Source organism: Somniosus microcephalus, chromosome 6 (genome assembly GCF_052327205.1).
Source record: "Somniosus microcephalus isolate GS21.2 chromosome 6, FLI_Smic_1.0, whole genome shotgun sequence".
Classification (NCBI taxonomy): Eukaryota; Metazoa; Chordata; class Chondrichthyes; order Squaliformes; family Somniosidae; genus Somniosus; species Somniosus microcephalus.
In genome coordinates, this window is record NC_140992.1 from 227,823,261 (window position 1) to 227,843,455 (window position 20,195).

Below are 20,195 nucleotides of genomic sequence, written 5' to 3' on the forward strand. Positions count from 1 at the left end.
TGTACATGCTTCTTATGAGCTAAACATGGGAAGGCCAGTATGCTGACTCATTCCAGTTGGGTAGTAGTTAGTATAACAGAAGTGTCATTCTGATGAGTTATAGAATAAATGAATTGGGAGAACTAAATCACTATCATTGGGATTTTAAAGTATTAGAGAGCAAATAATCTAAAGCAATGTTTTAGACAGGTACAGGATTTTAGTACACATCTTTAGTCGAGACATTTTCAGAAAATGATAACTTTTGTTGCCAAATAATGCCACCTTCAGCATTATGATCTTCATTGGACTTTTGTTAAACACAAGAAAATACTTGAGAGAAATTTAATTTACTGATGTATTATTTCTCTCTCTGATATGAGGTCCAGGACAAATCTCTGATGTGCTGTACAGTTTAGAAGCACAGCAGTGCACGATTCTTCTTATTTTTGATGCTACATGTTACAGTACAACAATTTTTATGAATGGGTTCTGAAGACAACTGATGCATTTCTGGAGAGATGAGGGATTTGGAATATGATCTGAAGGGGTTAATCTACGAAAATAGGACAGGCTTATTTGGACTTGATGATTTTTTACTCCAACTAAAAATTCTTGTGTTTCACATTAATAGTGGATACCCATTTTATCAAATCTGAAGAATGGCGATACCCTTTGGGGATTTGTTTCACAAGAACCTCTTCCATTTCCAATCACAATTCACTTGGGGGACTACAACATGGATGGCTTCCCTGATGCATTGGCAATACTGAAGAACACTTCAGGCAGGTAGGCTGTTTTTTCTTTTCAACAACCTTATAAGGATGGCTGTAAAAAAAAAAAAAAAAAAAATCTCCTAATTATACTTCTGTGTTATTTTAAAAGATATAGTACATGTGCAAAAATCATGCCTTATTGTAAAACTCAGAGAAGCTAACAAACTGCTTTAAAAAAACTTAACCTGCCCTAAAAAATCTGACAACTCAGGAAAAACAATCTACAGCTGAAAAAGCGCCCTTAGTAAATGTAGAAGGGCACTGCTTCAAGATGACTTGTTAGGTTATACTCCTTTTTATTACATTCCATTCTTAATGAATACTTTGCATCTGTCTTCACAAAAGAGAGGGACGATGCAGACATTGTAGTTGAAGAGGAGTGTGAAATATTAGATGGGATAAACATAGTGAAAGAGGAAATATTAAGGGGTTTAGCATCTTTGAAAGTAGATAAATCGCCAGGCATGGATGAAATGTATCCCAGGCTGTTAAGCGAAGCAAGGGAGGAAACAGCGGAGGCTCTAATCATAATTTTCCAATTCTCTGGCTACAGGCTTGGTGCCGGAGGACTGCTAGCGTTGTACCGTTGTTTAAAAAGGAATAAACTGAGTAACTACAGCCTAACCTCAGTAGAGGGCAAATTATTGGAAAAAATTCTGAGGGACATTATTAATCATCAATTAGAAAGTTACTGATTAATCAAAGATAGTTAGTACGGATTTGTTATGGGAAGGTCGTGTCTGACTAACTTGATTGAAATTTTTGAGGCGGTAACAAGGAGGGTTGATGAGGGTAGCACGTTTGGTGTAGTCTACATGGATTTTAGCAAAGCTTTCGACAAGATCCTACATGGCAGACTGGTCAGAAAAGTAATAGCCCATGGGATTCAAGGGAAAGTGGCAAGTTGGATCCAAAATTGGCTCAGTGGCAGGAAGCAAAGGGTAATGGTCGACAGATGTTTTTATGACTGGAAGGCTGTTTCCAATGGGGTTCTGCAGGGCTCAATACTAGGTCCCTTACTTTTTGTGGTATACATCAATGATTTAGACTTCACTGTAGGGGGCATGATTAAGAAGTTTGTAGATGATACAAAAATTGGTTGTGTGGTTGATGGTGAGGAAGAAAGCTGTAGACTGCAGGAAGATATCAATGGACTGGTCAGGTGGGCAGAAATATGGCAAATGGAATTCAATCCGGAGAAGTGTGAGGTAATGCATTTGGGGAGGACTAACAAGGCAAGGGAATACACGATAAATAGTAGGATACTGAGAAGTGTAGAGGATCAGAGGGACCTTGGAGTGCATGCCCACAGATTCCTGACGGTAGCAGGACATGTAGATAAGGTGGTTAAGAAGGCATACGGGATACTTTTCGTTATTAGCCGAGACATAGAATATAAGATAGGACTGGAGAATTTTAGCTATGAAGAAAGATTGGATAGGCTGGGGTTGTTTTCTTTGCAACAGAGAAGGCTGAGGTGAGATTTAATTGAGGTGCATAAAATTATGAGGACCTAAATAGAGTGGGTAGGAAGGACCTATTTTTCTTAGCAAAGAGGTCAATAACTAGGGGGCATAGATTTAAAGTAATTAGTAGAAGGATTAGAGGGGAGTTCAGGAGCATTTTTTTTCACCCAGACGGTGGTGGGGGTCTGGAACTCACTGCCTGAAAGGGTGGTAGAGACAGAAACTCTCATCGCATTTAAAAAGTACCTGTACTTGGATATGCACTTGGAGCGCCGTAACCTACAAGGCTACGGACCAGGAGCTGGAAAGTGGGATTAGGCTGAAGAGCTCTTCTTCAGCCGGCACAGACACGATGGACTGAATGGCCTCCTTCTGTGCTGTAAATTTCTATAATTCTATGATTTCAGGATATTTATTAGTGTATTGACACTGCATTCTGTAATTATGGGAGTGCAATGGAAGATAAACTTGTTTTGACTTCAGTTCCACCTATATCCAGTATTTCCTTCAGCTGTATTTTGGCGGAGGGGGACAATCTGAAGAACACAAGTGCAATTTTTGCATTGGTGGATTAAAAAAAATTAATAGGGAGAACTAAACTCTGATTGATGGTCCGAAATATATTTCTTGGGGGATCTAGGCGCACACCAGCCCCCAGGAAGATTTGATTTTTGACATTTTCCAGCATTTTGATTTGTCCTCTGTCTTTGGATGGAATATGACTGGAGGAAGAGAGGTCCAGTCAGTGCTCACTTCCAAGCCCCCAGTTTGCATGTGTGCAATAACCTAGAAATTTACTATTTGCAGTAATAGCGGATCAGTACTTAATGCAGCTATATGACATTTTTCTCTGTTATTTTAATTGCGTCATTAACCCATTTGAACTGAACAGATTCATGCCTGCATTGAAATAATGGACGAAGGAATGTCATCCAAACAGTTAGGTTTTTGTACATTTATAATAAGCAACAGTAGTTTCTAAGCTAATCTCAATGGGCCAGAAATTCGGGTCGGGGGCTTCCCGCGGGTGCAAGCCCCCGACCTGCACTGATCTTGCACGCCAGCCGTTGAGCTGTGAGCCCCTGTGGAATTGCGATCCTGGGCCTCCTCCAACTGCCGGCGCGCAGTGCTTGCATATCCCTTAGTTCGATGCATCCCCTGAGATCACGTGGGCCATGGAGAGCCAATGGTAGCAGGGAATGCTTCATTCATAAGTTTACCTATAAATACTGTAAGCCCCAAAAATCACTAAATCTTCAAATAATTTTTTTTTTAAATCACATTTTTAAAATAAACTAAATTACATGAAATAACTATTTTTAACAATAATTAACATTTTTGAAAAAAATAATTTTATTTTCTAACGGGACTAAAAATAAACTTACCTTTCTTTAAAGAATTAAAAAATAATAAACCTGTGGAAAAAATGTTTTAATTTTAATTAATTCACCACTTACCTTGTAAAAAGCAGGCCTGGCGACTGCTTTTCACATGTCTAACTTCTGGAGACTTACCCTCCCGGGAAAACCTGCAAAAAAAAACATAAGTTCAATGCGCACACGCAGCCTCTCCTGCGCACGCGTTCCACCTCTTAACCCCTTCTTTCAGGGGAACGGAAGTGCCGGTTTCCCGCGCATGCAGGAAACCGGCACTTCCATTGGGCCTACGGGTGAGTACCCCGTGCGTACTCACCCGTGGAGACCCGAATTTCTGGGCCAATATATAGATATTGGCAAACGTTTAAATTAATGTTTAGTTTTATTAATTTAAAAATCTAATTTATGCAGTTTTCTGTTAACAATTATAAGGATTCCTTATAATTGCTAATTTCAGAGTTACAAATTTTATTAGATGCTTTAACATTAGGGTTGACGAAAACCAAACCCACACCTATTTACAACACAGTCATAAATATTGTGGTGAAATAAATCCTCTAGAAGCGACAGGAGAAACTTGAAACCTGATTGTGTTACATTGTAACTATGAAACTCTGATTACCATGGTAACACAGACTATAAAAGCTTCTAGTTTTAGTAGCTAAGGTGTAGTATAATCCACATTTGATGCATGGAGTAGTCATTGGCAAATGAGCTCTTTCACGACTTAGTTCCTTATTCCATAATTGTACCAATATCATAAAATGCCAGAAGCTATTGTGCATTGGATAAGCTATTTTTTTAAAATATCAGTATCCGCTATAAATTTCATGATCAGAGTGTAAAATAAAAAAAACTGTTCTACTTTCTCCCCCCTTTGAAACAAATTGCATGGAATTACCAGGTCAAATTGCACCCAGACAATTGTACTTACCAGGAAGAGAGAAAAACAACCTCAAAGACCAATAGGTGGTAGACTCACACATCAGTTTCATTGTGGCAGCATGAATTAGATAGGGTACATTTTAACCCAAAGCATTGGCAAATAAAAACAAAAAAAATGGCAAATTCTTCTTCACAAAGACAATGGGCCGTATTTTGCAGCCCCTACGGGTGCGTACAAGGTGCGCATGCACCCGTAGGGGCTGCACAAGTTCCAGGTTTAGGCATGCGCCTAATATCACCTCCAAGTTACCCTCCAAATCACACACCATCCTGACTTAGAAGTATATCGCCGATCCTTCATCGTCGCTGGGTCAAAATCCTGGAATTCCCTCCTTAACAGCACTGTGGGAATTCCTTCACCACACGGACTGCAGCGGTTCAAGAAGGCGGCTCACCACCACCTTCTAAAGGGCAATTAGGGATGGGCAATAAATGCTGGCCTTGCCAGCAACGCCCAGATCCCATAAGTGAATTAAAAAAAAGAAATTCTACACTAAGTTTTATGTTGATTATGGCTTAATTCCCTGCTTCTACACAATTCATTCCTAATTATTCATGTGTACAAACATTCGTCAAATGGAATAACTGACTGCAAAGATGGGAGCACCTTCATCCCACGGACAATACTGTGATTGTGCCTGGCACCTTTTGAAATAACCTGACTGTTTTGTCAGTTCATAAAATTAGGGCGAGTTAGAAGTGAATGCTACTGATAGATAAATCACATACAACATAGCATTTAAGTGTATAAAGTTCTTCTCTTCTGAATGATTCTCCTCGCCGCCATTCCTGGTTTGGTATGTACGCCAATAATATAACTAACCCCTTTGGAACTGGAAACCCGGGATATCTACCTGAAGAAAACCTATACATTTTACAGTGCCCTGACATGCTGCAGTTTTCAATGAACAGTGGACTACGCTGGGGTTATTTTCCAGGAGCAGATAAATTCTCTCCCCAAATTCAGCAGGGGATTGCTTTTGAAAGCTACAGGTTACTTTGGGCTTACAGATTTTTACTTAATTCTTTTTCCAATGTTCCTTTTATTTTTATTAAACTTCTAATTGAAAGGCGGTACTGACTCACTGAAGGGGTAATTATTAAAAACGGCAGGTTCCACCTTATATAACTATAGTAAAGCGAACTATTTTCAATCTTTCCCTGTGGTAAATCTCTTGCTGCTTTTCTGTACCTCCATTTAACATTTGGTCTGAGAGCAAAAAAGCACCATATGTGAAACTGCACACATGAGCCTTTGTATTATTCTGTGATGCAAATGACATTTATATGCTACTGAAGTGACATTTAAGTGTTTAAAGGCACACAACAGAAACACAGAAATTGTTCCGAGTGTGCTCATTTTCAAAATGATTCATGTTTTGACTTATTGAAGTGAATAACAATTCAAAAGGTGACTAGTGACTTGGCAATCTGCTACTTGTAAAAAAAAAAATGAGTGTCCTTCAGATGGTACAATGTACAGCTCACTGTATTCCAACAGACTCCATCTCAGAGAATTATATTGTGAATTTGCACCATAGAGGGTTAAATTGTGAGTTTGCACCAGTGATTTCTCACCGAGTGAATTCCTAATCTTAGTCAAGGAGTTGTTGAGCAAGTGTGCAGTAATTCCCTAAAAGGACTGAAGAGAAAATCAGAACGCATGTCAAATTGGGCTCCTCTTACACAGATCCTTGTGACTGGCAATTGCCTGAGAACAGGTGGCCTGCCTGTCCTCTTGATTTGGCAGCGATAAGTAACACAGGAGAAGGAAATGGAAAAAAAATTGAAGAGGGAGCAATAAGTAAATAAAAAATCTGTGGTATAGAAAAGTGAGTGTAGGAAGAATACAAAACTACCATAGAAAGTTGCAAGTAAAATTGTAAGAAATTGAGAAACCTGCAAGATATTATAATTATAATGTATAAATCCATTATCACTGCATCAGCAACTGTAACTCAAACAAAATTAATTTGGAGCGTATCGGATAATAAAATCCCAAAGGGAGTATTCGATGGAACGCAAAACCGTCAGCTTGAAGTAATTTATGTTAAAGTTCATCCTCAGAGAAAGCACTGTTGCAGAATTTCATGTTTTGAAAGTGGATTTTTTTGTATAGTTGTTCAGGATGAACAATGATGTTGTTCTGTACCAGCACTTTAAAAGGCAACAGAACAACCAGTGCAAACTCTCTCATGTAAAAGTTTTGCATTCTTCTGTACCTCGGAAAGTAGCTTACTTATGACATTGTTCTGCTGTCTTGTAGTACTCTCCCAGACAGTCGTGGTTTCTAAACCATTCTAGAATTCTTCAGGTCAACATTTCAGGTCAACATTTGGATAACCAAAAACATAGCGTAATATCACTTTGGGCAGTATATAGGTGTAAAGGATTACTGCACTCACCGTTTGACATACCACAAGATCCAAATTGTAATGGTGATCTCATAGTGCTTGTAACAATAACAACTTGCATTTATATAGTGCCTTTAACGTAGTAAAATGTCCCAAGGTGCTTCACAGGAGCGTTATCAAACAAAACTTGACACCAAGCCACAAAAGGAGCTATTAGGGCAAATGACCAAAAGCTTGGACAAAGAGGTAGGTTTTAAGGAGTGTTTTAAAGGAGGAAAAAGAGGTAGAGAGGTTTAAGGAGGGAATTACAGAGCTTCGGACCTCAGCAGCTGAAGGCACTGCTGCCAATGGTGGAGCGAATAAAAGCGGGGATTCGCAAGAGGCCAGAATTGGAGGAGCGCAGATATCTCCGCAGCCGGCCAAATTGACAGCCTGGCCGACGGTCAGGAGGGAACACCAGCAGCAGGAGGCCGCAACCTGGTCCCCGGTAATCGGTTGGGGGAGGCAGGTCGGTGATTGCAGGGGGTAGTTGGCAATTGGGAGGGGGAAGAGAGAGGCTGCGATTGGCAGGAATGGGGGTGCGGGGGGAGGCTGAAGGCTTCATTGAGAGGCCAGGGTAGGACTCCTGCTCCTCGAGGCCCACAATGAATGCTGAAAAAGGCACTTACTTTGTGGAGCTGGCAGCTTCCACTTCCCTTTCACTGCCGGGTTTCCCAACCCCTGGGAAGCCCGTGCAGCAGTAGTGAATTTTAAATTGGGCTCCAATTGCATTGTGGGAGCCCGATTTAAATGTCAAGTGTTCCACCTCTCCACTGCCGGAAATTCAGATGCCCCAATATCCTCCACCATAAAAAATCAGGGTGCGCAGCGTGTTGGGGATATGTTCCCCTGCCTTTAACCACCCCCTCCTCGACACTCTACCGCCCGCTATATTGGGTTAATATTGAGGCCCATATTATCTGAGTGCATATATCTGAATAAGTTGACAGCTGGATAATACACCCCATAGTGTGTTCCCACCCGTGTTAATTTCAAACTTTGTCATTTGGTTTTCCTTACTTTCAGATTTCATCTAGGAAGTCAAGAGTAGAGGCGAAATTGTTTCCCTTTGTATACAATAGTGTCTTTCAGACACATCTTCTCAAACTTGATCTCAAGAATTCAATAAACACCATAGTAATGGCCAGTGCAGGTTTGTTGTCTTCTGATGGGAAGCAATGAGCTTGATCTCTCTTTGACCTTTGAAAACAGTGAATTATTCAAGTTCAGGCCTTCATGTCCATATAATGTAGAGAATGTAATTTGGTTTGTATTGACACTACTGTCAGCTAACCCCACTGTTTTAATGATCTCAAGTTATACCAGTTTGGTGATGAAGAAAATCGATCTTTATTTTTTCATTCATCAATATAATGATAACCATTACACTACCTTAGCCCACCAGATACTTGACTTGGTCATCCGGTGGCAGCTATCAGGTTTTTTTTCTGTTTGTTTTCTTTTCCTATGATTGTGGTTAACAACGACTTTTGCAAACAGTAGAAATGTGCTTTATATTTTGTGTTAGCAAGTGTTTTTTTTTAATGTTTGTAATTTTATGAAAGCCTAATGTTACAATTAATCATCCTCATATAAAAATAAAACAGCTCAAAATGTTATTGCTGAAATACAAATTTCCCACAGATTGCAAGTTATTAACAAGGCTATAAGCCAGTTCTATGCATTTATTTTTTATGGGTGAAACATGATAATCTAACACTTTACATTTCATTGGTGATAGATAATACTTTGAGTACAGAACAGGGAAGGAAGATTTTCTCTTTGTAGCAAAATGGTAATAATATATTAAAAGAACACAATTTTGCTACAAAAAGCAATGAGAAAGTCTTCCTTTCAGAACTATTATAATATTTCAAAATCTGGCCAGCAGATCATAACCATTGAGCTTTGATAGATTGCTACTTTGTTGTAAATGGTCCATACTTCGAATGAATATGGAATATTGATAGTGATACAAATTTATGTAAAACTTCTAATAAAGTGTAATGTGAGTACAGGTTTTAGCATCTCAAATTCTGGATGAGATTTGTTTTCTTGAGACTTAGACCAGGGATGTTCAACCTATATCCCTTGGGCCCTGAGCCTTGTGATATGCCCTTTGTAACCAATGCAATTCAAATCTATTTGTGCTTATATTTCTTATTCACTGGTTTGTCCTGTTTGAATTTTGTTGGGCATAGAGGTTTGGAAAGAACTGTTTCTGGTGCTGTCATCTCATTGGTGAATAAACCTTGAGTATTGTGTGCAGTTTTGGTCGCCTTATCTGAGGAAGGATGTTCTTGCCATGGAAGGAGTTCAGCGAAGATTCACCAGGCTGATACCTGGGATGGCAGGAATGACGTATGAGGAGAGATTGGGTCGATTGGGCTTATACTCGCTGGAGTTTAGAAGAATGAGAGGGGATCTCATTGAAACTTATAAAATTCTGACAGGAGTGGACAGACTAGATGCAGGAAGGATGTTCCCGACGGTCGGGGAGTCCAGAACCAGGGGTCACAGTCTAAGGATAAGGGGTAAGCCATTTAACACAGAAATGAGGAGGAATTTCTTCACCCAGAGAGTGGTGAACCTGTGGAATTCTCTACCACAGAAGGCAGTAGAGGCCAATTAATTAAATATATTCAAGAAGGAGTTGGATATATTTCTTAAGGCTAAAGGGATCAAGGGATATGGGGAGAAAGCAGGGACCGGGTACTGAATTTGGATGATCAGCCATGATCACATTGAATGGCGGAGCAGGCTCGAGGGGCCGAATGGCCTACTCCTGCTCCTATCTTCTATGTTTCTAAATCCTAATCAGAAGCCAAGATCTACTAGTATCAGCAACTTGAGAGATGTGCAAATTAATGGGAACATTCATTTAAATTTCATAGTTGACACCAAAGGCTCTATGATGTGCATTTGGACTACAAAGACAAAAATATGGATCCTAATGACTTGGATCAGTTAAATACTGTATACTAGGGTTGTCCATACTTGGCCCATAGGCCACATGCAGCCTGAGAGCTCAATCTGGTCCTCGAAGCATAGGCAAATAAGTTCGATTTGCAATAAAAACAGAAAATGCTGGAAACACTCAACAGGTCAGGCAGCATCTATGAAGAGAGAATCAAAGTTAACGTTTCAGTCCTATTTGCATTTGCACTTACATTTACTTGCTGGTTTGACCCTGTTTTAATGTTGTGGTCCTGGAAGCTAAGAAAGGGCTGTTATTACTGCTGTTACCATATTGGTGGAAAAATCCTAAATCCAAATACCAAGATCTGGTAGTATGAGCAACTTGACATATATACAAATTAATGGGAACATAGACATGCTTTGTGAACCACAAAGATAAAAAGCTTGACCACCTTTGCTCTATACTGTAGCTGTAGTATTATATATTGCCAGCAGGTGGCCGTTTGTGGAGAGCAGCGTGATCCCAGGCAATCACATCTGCAGTAAGTGTCTGCAACTCAAACTTTGGCTCAGAGTTGTTGAGCTGGAGTCAGAGGTGCAGACATTGCGATGCATCAGGGAGGGAGAGTGTTAACTGGACATTTTGACCCAGGAGCCAGTCACACCCCTTCGGTTAGGTAGTAGTTTAGATTTGGGTAGTGGTCAGGGACAGCAAGATGTCACTGCGACTCAGGCAGGTAAGGGGACTGCAGATGCAGTGGTGGAGGAGCCTCAGCCTTTGCCATTGTCCAACAGGTACGAGGTACTCGCTACCGGTGTAGACCAGAACAAAGACTGCAGGGAGAATGGGCAAATTGACCATGACACTGTGGTACAGAAGACCATTCAAGTAGGGGGAGTGAAAAAGAATGTGGTAGTTGTAGGGGATAGTATAGTCGGGGATAAATACTGTTCTCTGCAGCCGCGATCAAGAATCCTGAAGGCTAACACATCTTCCCCTCACCTCCCCTTTCAGCATTCCGAAGGGACCGCTCCCTCCGCGACACCCTGGTCCACTCCTCAATCACCCCCAACAGCCCTTCTCCTTCACCTGGCACCTTCCCGTGCAAGCGCAGTAGATGCAACACATGCCCTTTTACCTCCTCCCTTCCCACTGTCTGGGGCCCCAAACACCCCTTCCAGGTGAAACAGCGATTTATTTGTACTTCTTGCAATTTAATATACTGTATTCGCTGCTCACGATGCGGTCTCCTCTATATTGGGGAGACCAAACGCAGATTGGGCGACCGCTTTGCGGAACACCTCCGTTCAGTCCGTAAGGGTGACCCTGAGCTTCCGGTCGCCTGTCACTTTAATTCTCCACTTCACTCCCACTCTGATCTCTCTGTCCTCGGCCTATTACATTGTTCTAATGAAGCTCAACGTAAGCTTGAGGAACAGCACCTCATCTTTCGATTGGGCACTTTACAGCCTTCCGGACTCGACATGGAGTTCAACAATTTCAGATAATAATCCCTGCCCCCATTTTTCATGCAGTATGATTTTGCCATTCCCATTTGCAACATTTTCACAGCATGTTCTTTCAATTCCTTCCTCCCCTCCTAAACCCCTTCCCCCCCCCCCCCCCTTCTCTGCACCTGCTTAATATCGGTTACATTTCCAGCTTTTTCCAGTTCTGATGAAGGGTCCCAGACCTGAAACGTTAACCCTGTTTCTCTCTCCACGGATGCTGCCTGGCCTGCTGAGTATTTCCAGCATTTTCTGTTGTTATCCTGAAGGCTATGTTGCCTGCTCAGTGCCAGGGTTAAGGACATCTCCTTGCGGCTGGAGAAGAACTTGGAGCAGGAGGGGTAGAATCCTGGTGATGTGGTCCCATAGGAACCAGTGACATCGGTAGAACTAGGAATGACTCCTACTTAGTCTCCCTGGTACCTTATGTCATTGAACTGAGTTGTGATTCAGAATGAATAGTACACTAATGAGGATGGAAAAGAATACCTGACCAAGATGCTCCTATTTGACACGCGTTTCTTCGGTGGTTTTCCCCCACCTCATGTAGATGGAGACTTGGCTACATTTCAGAGAGATATGATAGGTGATGCAACATTTCTTCCCCCCCCCCCCCCCCCAAAAAAAAAAAGTAATGTTTCTGATGCATGTCTGCCCTTTTTTATGGCCCATTGTTCAGAATAACTTGATGCATTTTTAGCCAAATATTTGATTTGCAGGATAGATGCAAGGTTGTATCTAGTAGTTGAAGAGGTCACTTTCTGACTTTATCAAATCTTTTTGAAAACTGCCCTGAAGTTTGAGACTAGTGTAATTCCCAACCTTATATTGTAATTAATAGCAACAATGTACTTCATGGCATAAGTCTTCGTTTTAATTAACCTTTCACTTTTCCTTTAATAGGGTTTAGTCACAATGGCGATAAATAGAAATTGAAATGGGTTTGAGTGTTCTGTTTTATGCAAGTCAAGTTGTTCAATATTACAGTTCAATAATGCAAGATATACTAAAAATATGTAGCTGCTTCTATCTAGTGCTTTCTATGATGTTGTTTAGTAAAATAAACTTCATTGTTTAATGTATCTGATGAATTCATGGGCACAGCATCTTGCAAGGTACTGAGCTACAACAATTACTGCTGTCTCTATCACAAATCACAGATGCTTCCTTGATAGAATAGGAAACAGATTGAAGCAAAGGCATGTTCTCCCCAGGAATCCGAGCAGCATGTCAACTGATTGTAGCTGAGAACTGTTTAGTTGTTTTTGCAGAGCTTCTATTGCCTGAAGCAAAGTCCATTCAGTCCTCATACAAACAGCAATATCATTGTGGTGAAATTAATTAAGAAGTAAGTAGAGGACCAGATTTGTTGACCTTCATGAGGGCTGTACAGAGTATCCCCAGTATTAGCAGAAAGTGAAAGGCTTGAACTCTTGAGCAGGAGTATGCTACCTTCTCACAGATGTTAGTTCCAAAGGAATGTATCACAACTTACAGCAATGGAGTCTAGGAGCCCACTCTTTTGCAGGGCACAGGATGGGTACATTCCTTCTTTAAGTACAAATGTCACAGGTTATAGACCTTAAAGGTCAATTGTGTGGAAGATTTCCTGCAACTTTCCCCAGTGCTCTGAGGTTGAGAGGAATTACACACCGATAGTCCATCGGCAACCATGAAGACATTAGCTCTTGGATATTTTCCCCCTCCTACAACAGAGCCTCAAACCCTTCCATATATTGAAGACGCACTGCTCAGGGTGAAAATTTTCAGACACCCTGCTCCATCCATCCATCCTACATCTAACTGTTTAATGGGACTGCCTACGTGTTTAGGAATTGCCGCTATAGATAACTGCAATCTAGATGATAACTAGGAAGTATGTTATTCTAGAAGTTTCTCATCTAGTATCGGTGATTTAATCTTCCATAAACTGTTATTAGTCTCCCTTTTGAACCATGACCTCTTGTGATAAAGTTAGAACCTAATAACCGTCCTTGTAACTGTCACCTCTGCTCGAAGTTGTGGCAGATTCCAAGCTTCAATCTCAAACTGTCCCTAACCTGTGCTGTCAAAAAGGATTGAGCACCATTTAAGTGTGATTAAAACTGGTACATACTAAACTTACATTCCATCCTTTGCCTTGTCCCACAAAGATCTGACATGCAATATAGATTTGATCATTTGGATGTGCACAAGCCACTCTGCTTCTATGCAGGCAGAACAAAGTTTCAAGAAACTGGTAATTCTGTGTCCTGCAGGGAAAAGTCAATGGGGAATCCCTTCACTAAGCATTATCAGGTCATTGGAGTTTATTCACTGTTAGTTCCCAATGGGCACATTGTTTTTGATGCAAGTTCTGTGAAAAAATATTTTTGTTTTCACAGGATTTGCCTACTTTCATTCTGGATTTAAAAGAGCAAAGAACTATGACTTACCATTTGGACTTAGGAATCACAAATGGGAATTTTAAAATAGTCACCAACACACTGAAAATGATTCAGTCCAGCTGGCACCAATAAATAAATGAAAAAACAATCTACACAAATCAAAACATAAAATGCTGGCAAATCTGTCAATCATTTTCACAGTCCCAATTGGTGCTACAGCCTTGTGATTCCAATAACCTGTCACTCCTATGCACCAAATGAAAAACATGAGTTTTCCGACACTAAATCAAGAGTAAAACAACAGAAAGCGCTTAAATGTAATACCTCAGAAAAGTGTTGATTTTTAATTTTAAAAGTTTCTAGGTTTCTGCATTATTACCTGCTTTAGTGTTATTTTTAATAGAAGTTTAGGATTATAGGCATTATTGTCGAGAGTGGTGATACAATTTTGCCATAGTTTTTTTGCCAATATTTGTTCCTAAATTTCTATTGAACCTAGCTACAGCCATGACATGTTTTTACATTTAGACAGGCTGCCTTTAAACATATTTAAAAATTAACATGGGTTAATCACACAACAATTGCTGATTGTACCGAACTGAAAGCACAGATGTGCAGTTTGGCAGAGGGGTTCCAGCTTTTGCTGTTACCCCTATGCAGACAGGCCCTCCCCTGCCTGATATGATTTGTGAGAATGATTCATGGCATGAGGGGGAGAGCGAGGGAAGCAGAAAGGTTGATTACTCACCAGAGGTTGAGTAATCCTTATTTTGTGTGAAGTTCTCTACATACTAGCTTTTCTAGCCAACTTTCATCTCCCTCTTTGTCTAGGCTAAGTAACAAATTCAGCTTTAGGTTTTTGTTCTGTGATACAATTACTCCATATTAAATAATTACGCTTAGTTTGTATTTTAGTAAAAAGAGAAAAGTGGACCAATCAGCTCTTTGCTGTAATGTTGTTTAAATTAGCAAGAATGCTACAATTTGTCTTTAGTTAGTTAAAATTCGTTGATGAGATATTTCATGATGTGAAGTCACATGATCAGTGTTGCTGGAAAACTGCTTCTGTGGAATTTATTCGCTTGCTGATTGTTGTATATTAAGGAAAATTCAATCAGAAGAGTAAGGACTGCTACTTCTTTGGCTGGTAATCTGCTAGTAACAGTGATTGAAGAGTGCATACATCAATAATAATGATAAAGCTAACCTCAGTGATTTAGGAACCAGTACTTGAGCATTAAAACTCCTGGTTTTAAAAAGAATTTCATCAGACTTTTAATACGTAATCACATCTGCTCACTTGAGCTTCTTCCAATCAAATATTGCATGCAAACAAATTAATTGTTTGGCTGCATGGAAAATATTGTTTAAAGATGGACAGGTTACATTATTCCAGATTTAGGTGTAAAACTTCTGCATTGAGATAAATGTTCAATTGGTGGTGGATCAAAGTTACAATAGTTTGGTTATCTTCATTCTAATCCCCCCGCCCCCCCCCCCCCCCCTACCTACCCTGCCTCTTCTGGTGTAAGTGACTCATTCTAGGACAGTGACCCACTCTTATCTCAACCAAGTAGCTATTCTTAAGATGTGAGCCCGGATTGTGAGTGTTGACTTGTTATTCAATCATGGAACCATTATACTGAGCTGAACCCCATCATCAACCAACAGCTACAAACACATGCCTACCGTCTGCATTTAACACCATGGGTCCATGTTTTGGGGTCCCAGGATGGGTGTCCACATTTGCAGATGGAAATCATTGCACACTGGGCCTCTTTCTCCTCAAAACTGCTTTTTTATCCTGCTGTTATTTTAAGTGGTTTCAGCCACTCCATATTGTAGGCAAGAATTCTTGGGGAAACTGGAATTCCCACCCAAGGTATACAGCGGTGGAATCATGGCAGCAGAACGGGGTAGGAATGGATTTGAGGGAGCATGGTGGGAAAAACTGTTAGCAGCAATTTTAGGGAAGAATGTGGAGAAACCAGGAGTGGTGATTTGTGAAGGTAGAAGCTGGGACCTGTGTTTTGGGTAAGTGGGAGAAGACAGAAGTGGTGTTTTGGAAGGAAAAAAGCCAAGAGCAGTGTTTAGGTGGAGGAGGAGGAGAAGGCAAGGGAGAAGCTAGAAGCGATTCTTTGAGATGCATGAGGAAGATGAGTACCAGCATTAACTGAGAGGGTGTAAGAAAGAACAGTGCCAGCCTGAACAGGGGTGGAAGAAGAGTACAAGCTTGAACTGAGTTGGAGGGGAGAAATGTGCCAGGTTGAATTGAGTGGGGAGCACAAAAGGAGTGCCTGCATGAACTGGAGGGAAGGATGTTGGAGGAGATGGAGAGTAATCTGTTGGAATTGAGAGGGAAGAATAATGCAGCATAAACTGGGTGGGTTGAAGGAGGACAAAGGGAGAGTCTCTTGTGAAAAGGATAGGGAATTGAAGAAGGTACAATGTCCCTGTGAACTGAGGTGGTGTAGGGTTGTATTGGAATGTATTTTTTGAAGTATCTTTTGGGGAAGTAATGCTGGTCTGTTGAAAACCTAATTTTCAATAATGTCTTTTTTTTTATAGATTAAAAATCTATCAACTGTGAAATATCAGTGTTGAAAATTCACTAGAATGCAACATTTTTAAATGTAAAATGTAATTCCTTTCCAGGGGAGTGTGCCCAGAAATGCATTAAAATTTGGCTCATTTTGGAGGGAGGCACATTTGGAGGAACTGTGCCCAATTCTAAATTTGCTATCTACAGCCCTGACCAGAATCATAGAATGATACAGCATAGAAGGGGGCATTCGGCCCATCGTGCCTGTGCCGGCTCTTTGAAGGAGCTGTCCAATTAGTCCCACTTCCCTGCTCTTCCCCATAGCCCTGCAAGTTTTTCCCCTTCAAGTATTTATCCAATTCCCTTTTGAAAGTTACTAGTGCATCTGCTTCCATCACCCTTTCAGGCAGGGCATTCCAGATCAGAACAATATAAAAATATTTCCTCTGGTTCTTTTACCAATTACTGTACTTTAAATCTGTGTCCTCTGGTTATTGACCCTTCTGTCACTGGAAACAGTTTCTCCTTATTTACTCTATCAAAACCCTTCATTATTTTGAACAGCTCTATTAAATCTCCCCTTAACCTTCTCTGCTGTAAGGAGAACAATCCCAGCTTCTCTAGTCTCGCCATATAACTGAAGTCCCGCATCCCTGATGGCATTCTAGTAAATCTCTGCACCCTCTCCAAGGCCTTGATATCCTTCCTAAAGTGTAGTGCCCGAAATTGGCCACATACTCCAGCTGGGGCCTAACCAGTGTTTTCTAAAGGTTTAGCATAACTTCCTTGCTTTTGTATGCTTTGCCTCTGTTTATAAAGTCAAGGATCCTGTATGCCTTCTTAACAGCCTTCTCAACTTGTCCTGCCACGTTCAAAGATTTGTTCCTGCACCGCCTTTAAAATTGTATAATTTAGTTCATATTGCATCTCCTCATTCTTCCTACCAAAATAAATCACTGCACACTTCTGTTAAATTTCATCTGCCATGGGTCTGCCAGTTTCACCAGGCTATGTCCACCTGATGTCTATTACTATCCTCCACACTACATTTCCGAGTTTCATGTCATCTGAAAACCTCAACATTATGCCCTGTATACCCAAGTCCAGGTTATTAATATATATCAAAAAGAGCAGTGGTCCTAGTATCGACCCCTGCGGGACATCACTGTAAATTCCTTCTAGTCTGAAAAACAACCGTCCACCACAGTTCTCGGCATTCTGTCCCTTAGCCAATTTCGTATCCATGCAGGCACTGCTCCTTTACTCCCATGGGCTTCAATTTTGCTAACAAGTTTATTATGTAGTACTTTATCAAACGCCTTTTGAAAGTCCATAAACACAACATCAACTGCACTTCCCTCATCAATCCTCTCTGTTACTTCCTCAAATGACTCAATGATGTCATGGTCAACAAGATCAAGTTCAAATCCCCTATTTCCTAGAAGACTTTTTTTTTTAAGTAAATGAATTTTTAAAAATTTCCACCAGTGATAAATTATTGGCCATTATTGGGAGAAAGAAGTTTTTTAAAAAAATAAAGAAAACTTCCCAAATGGCAAATAGAGTAAATTTCAATGAAGTTCTGTAAATGTCCCATTTTAGATGAAAAAGTGTTCCTATGTTCATTGTAGTTTACAAATTACCATAAAATGCATCAAATAAATCAAAATTTTCTGGAGACCATGCCCGTAAACCTCCCCTCCACCCAACCCATCAAAAAAAAATAAATGTTGCCTTCATTTTTATTTTCCTTCAGGCTTTTATGTACTTGTATTTTGTTTTTCTTCATAGGAACAGGAGTAGCCCATTCAGCCCCTCGAGCCTGTTCTGCCATTTAGTTAGATCAGGACTGATCTGTACTTCAACCTCATTTACCTGCTTTTGACCTATATCCCTTGGTACCCTTACCTAATAATCTATTCATCTCCGTGTTAAAAGCTTCAATTGACCCAGCATGCACAGCCTTTTGTGGGTGAGAATTCCAGATTTCTACTACCCTTTGTGTGAAGAAGTGCTTCCTGATTTCACTCTTCAATTACCTGGCTTTAATTTTAAAATTTTGCCCACTTGTTCTGGATTCCCCCATCAGAAGAAATAGATATTCTTTATCTACACTATCGAATCCTTCTATCATTTTAAACACCTCGATTAGATCACTCCTCAATCTTCTATTCTCAAGTGAAATCAAGCCAAGTTTATGCAACCTGTCTTCATAATATAGCCCTTTAACCCCTGGTATCATTCTGGTAAATCTGCGCTGCACTTTCTCCAAGGCCAATATATCCTTCCTGCGGTGTGGTGCAGTGCCCAGATCTGAACGCAGTACTCTAGATGGGGTCTGACCAAGGCTCTGTAAAACTGAAGCATAAATTCTTTGCCTTTGTATTCCAGTCCCCGTGAGAAAAAAGGAATGTCTCATATACCTATAACTTACAACCTGTGTAACTGCTTCTTTTCACATGTCATAGATTTATAATCAGTGCCATTCTTCAATTAGCAGCTTTTTTGAACCCGGGGAGGAGGGATGAAAAACGGGGGCGGCGGGGTGGACATTCATGAGGGAAAAAGATTGCAGGGTGCACGTAGAGGACATAGGGAGGGCATCAGATCACTTGGCGGTGGGGTGGGGGGGGGGGGGGAGGTGCAGGGGACGGGGTCCGAAAGCTGGGGAGGTTTGCATGTTTACTTGGGGGAGCTGGGGAGAAGCACTCCTGCTCCTCTTGGCCCACAAGCAGTGCTGGAAAGGCACTTAGCTGTTCAATGCAGCAGTCCTCGCCTCCCTTTAGCAGCCGAGTTTCCCGAGGCCCGGGAAACCCAGCCGGCCAGTGTTAAAGCTGGAGCAGCGAAAACATCTGAGGTACGCAGTTTCATTAGAATATTTAAATGAGCCACCCGCCTCCTTGGTCGTCCGCCCCCTTCCCCCCCCACCCCCCCGTCCCGTCCCGTCTCTGTTAGAACCAGAAGTTAGCAGGTTCGGGGCTGATTGGGTTCGGGTTTGTTCAGGAAGGGGAAGGAGTGACTGCTGGGGAGATGGGTAGTGGGGACTTAGGAGAGGTTGAGAAGGAAGCCCCGCAGACACTGGTCCTGTCCAATGGGTACGATGTACTCGCTACCTGTGAGGACAAGGAGAAAGACTGCAGGGAGGACAGCCACAGTGCAGACCAAGGCACCGTGGCTCAGAAGGCTGTCCAAGGAGGCTGGGGGGGTGGGAGAGAGCAGAATATAAATGTGGTAGTGATAGGAGATTCTATAATTAGGGGGATAGATGGCGTCCTCTGCAGCCAAGAACGAGAATCCCGAATGGTGTGTTGCCTACCCAGTGCCGGGGTAAGGGATATCTCGAGGCGGCTGAAGAGGAATTTGGGAAGGGAGGGGGTAAATCCTGTTGTTGTTGTCCATGTCAGAACAAGTGACATAGTCCTTCAGCAGGACCTCCTCCCTGTTACCAACTATCAGGAGTTAGGAGCTAAATTAAAAAGCAGGACCTCGAGGGTAATAATCTCTGGATTATTGCCCGAGCCACAAGCAAATTGTCATAGAAGCAGTCAGAGCAGGCGAATTAACATGTGGCTAAATGGCTGGTGTGGGAAAGAGGGATTCCTTTTCATGGGACACTGGCACCAGTACTGGGACAGGAAGGAGCTGTACTGATGGGACAGACTCCATCTGAACCGGGATGGACCCGCATCTTAGCAGAAAGGGTAAATAGGGAGGTGGCAAAGGCTTTAAATTAGTAAGATGAGGGGAGGGATCTACAAGAAATGAAACCAGCCTAAATATAAACAAAACAATAAAGGAGAGCATAGGAAAGAGTAAAGTAAAGGAGGATATTGATGGCCAGGGAAAAGATGGAGTTATAGAACAGGAGTGTAAAAAGATGGTTAAAAATAAAGTGAAAGGATC

At 41.3% G+C, this 20,195-nt stretch overlaps 1 protein-coding gene across 1 annotated transcript in view; it reads left to right on the forward strand.

Moving 5' to 3' along the window:
- itfg1 (integrin alpha FG-GAP repeat containing 1) overlaps positions 1–20,195 on the forward strand; it is a 215,720-nt gene that overhangs the window by 107,535 nt on the left and 87,990 nt on the right. The window contains exon 10 of the mRNA XM_085991513.1: positions 614–768. Within this exon, the coding sequence (XP_085847639.1) occupies positions 614–768 (155 nt within the window). The remainder of the gene's footprint in view (positions 1–613; positions 769–20,195) is intronic.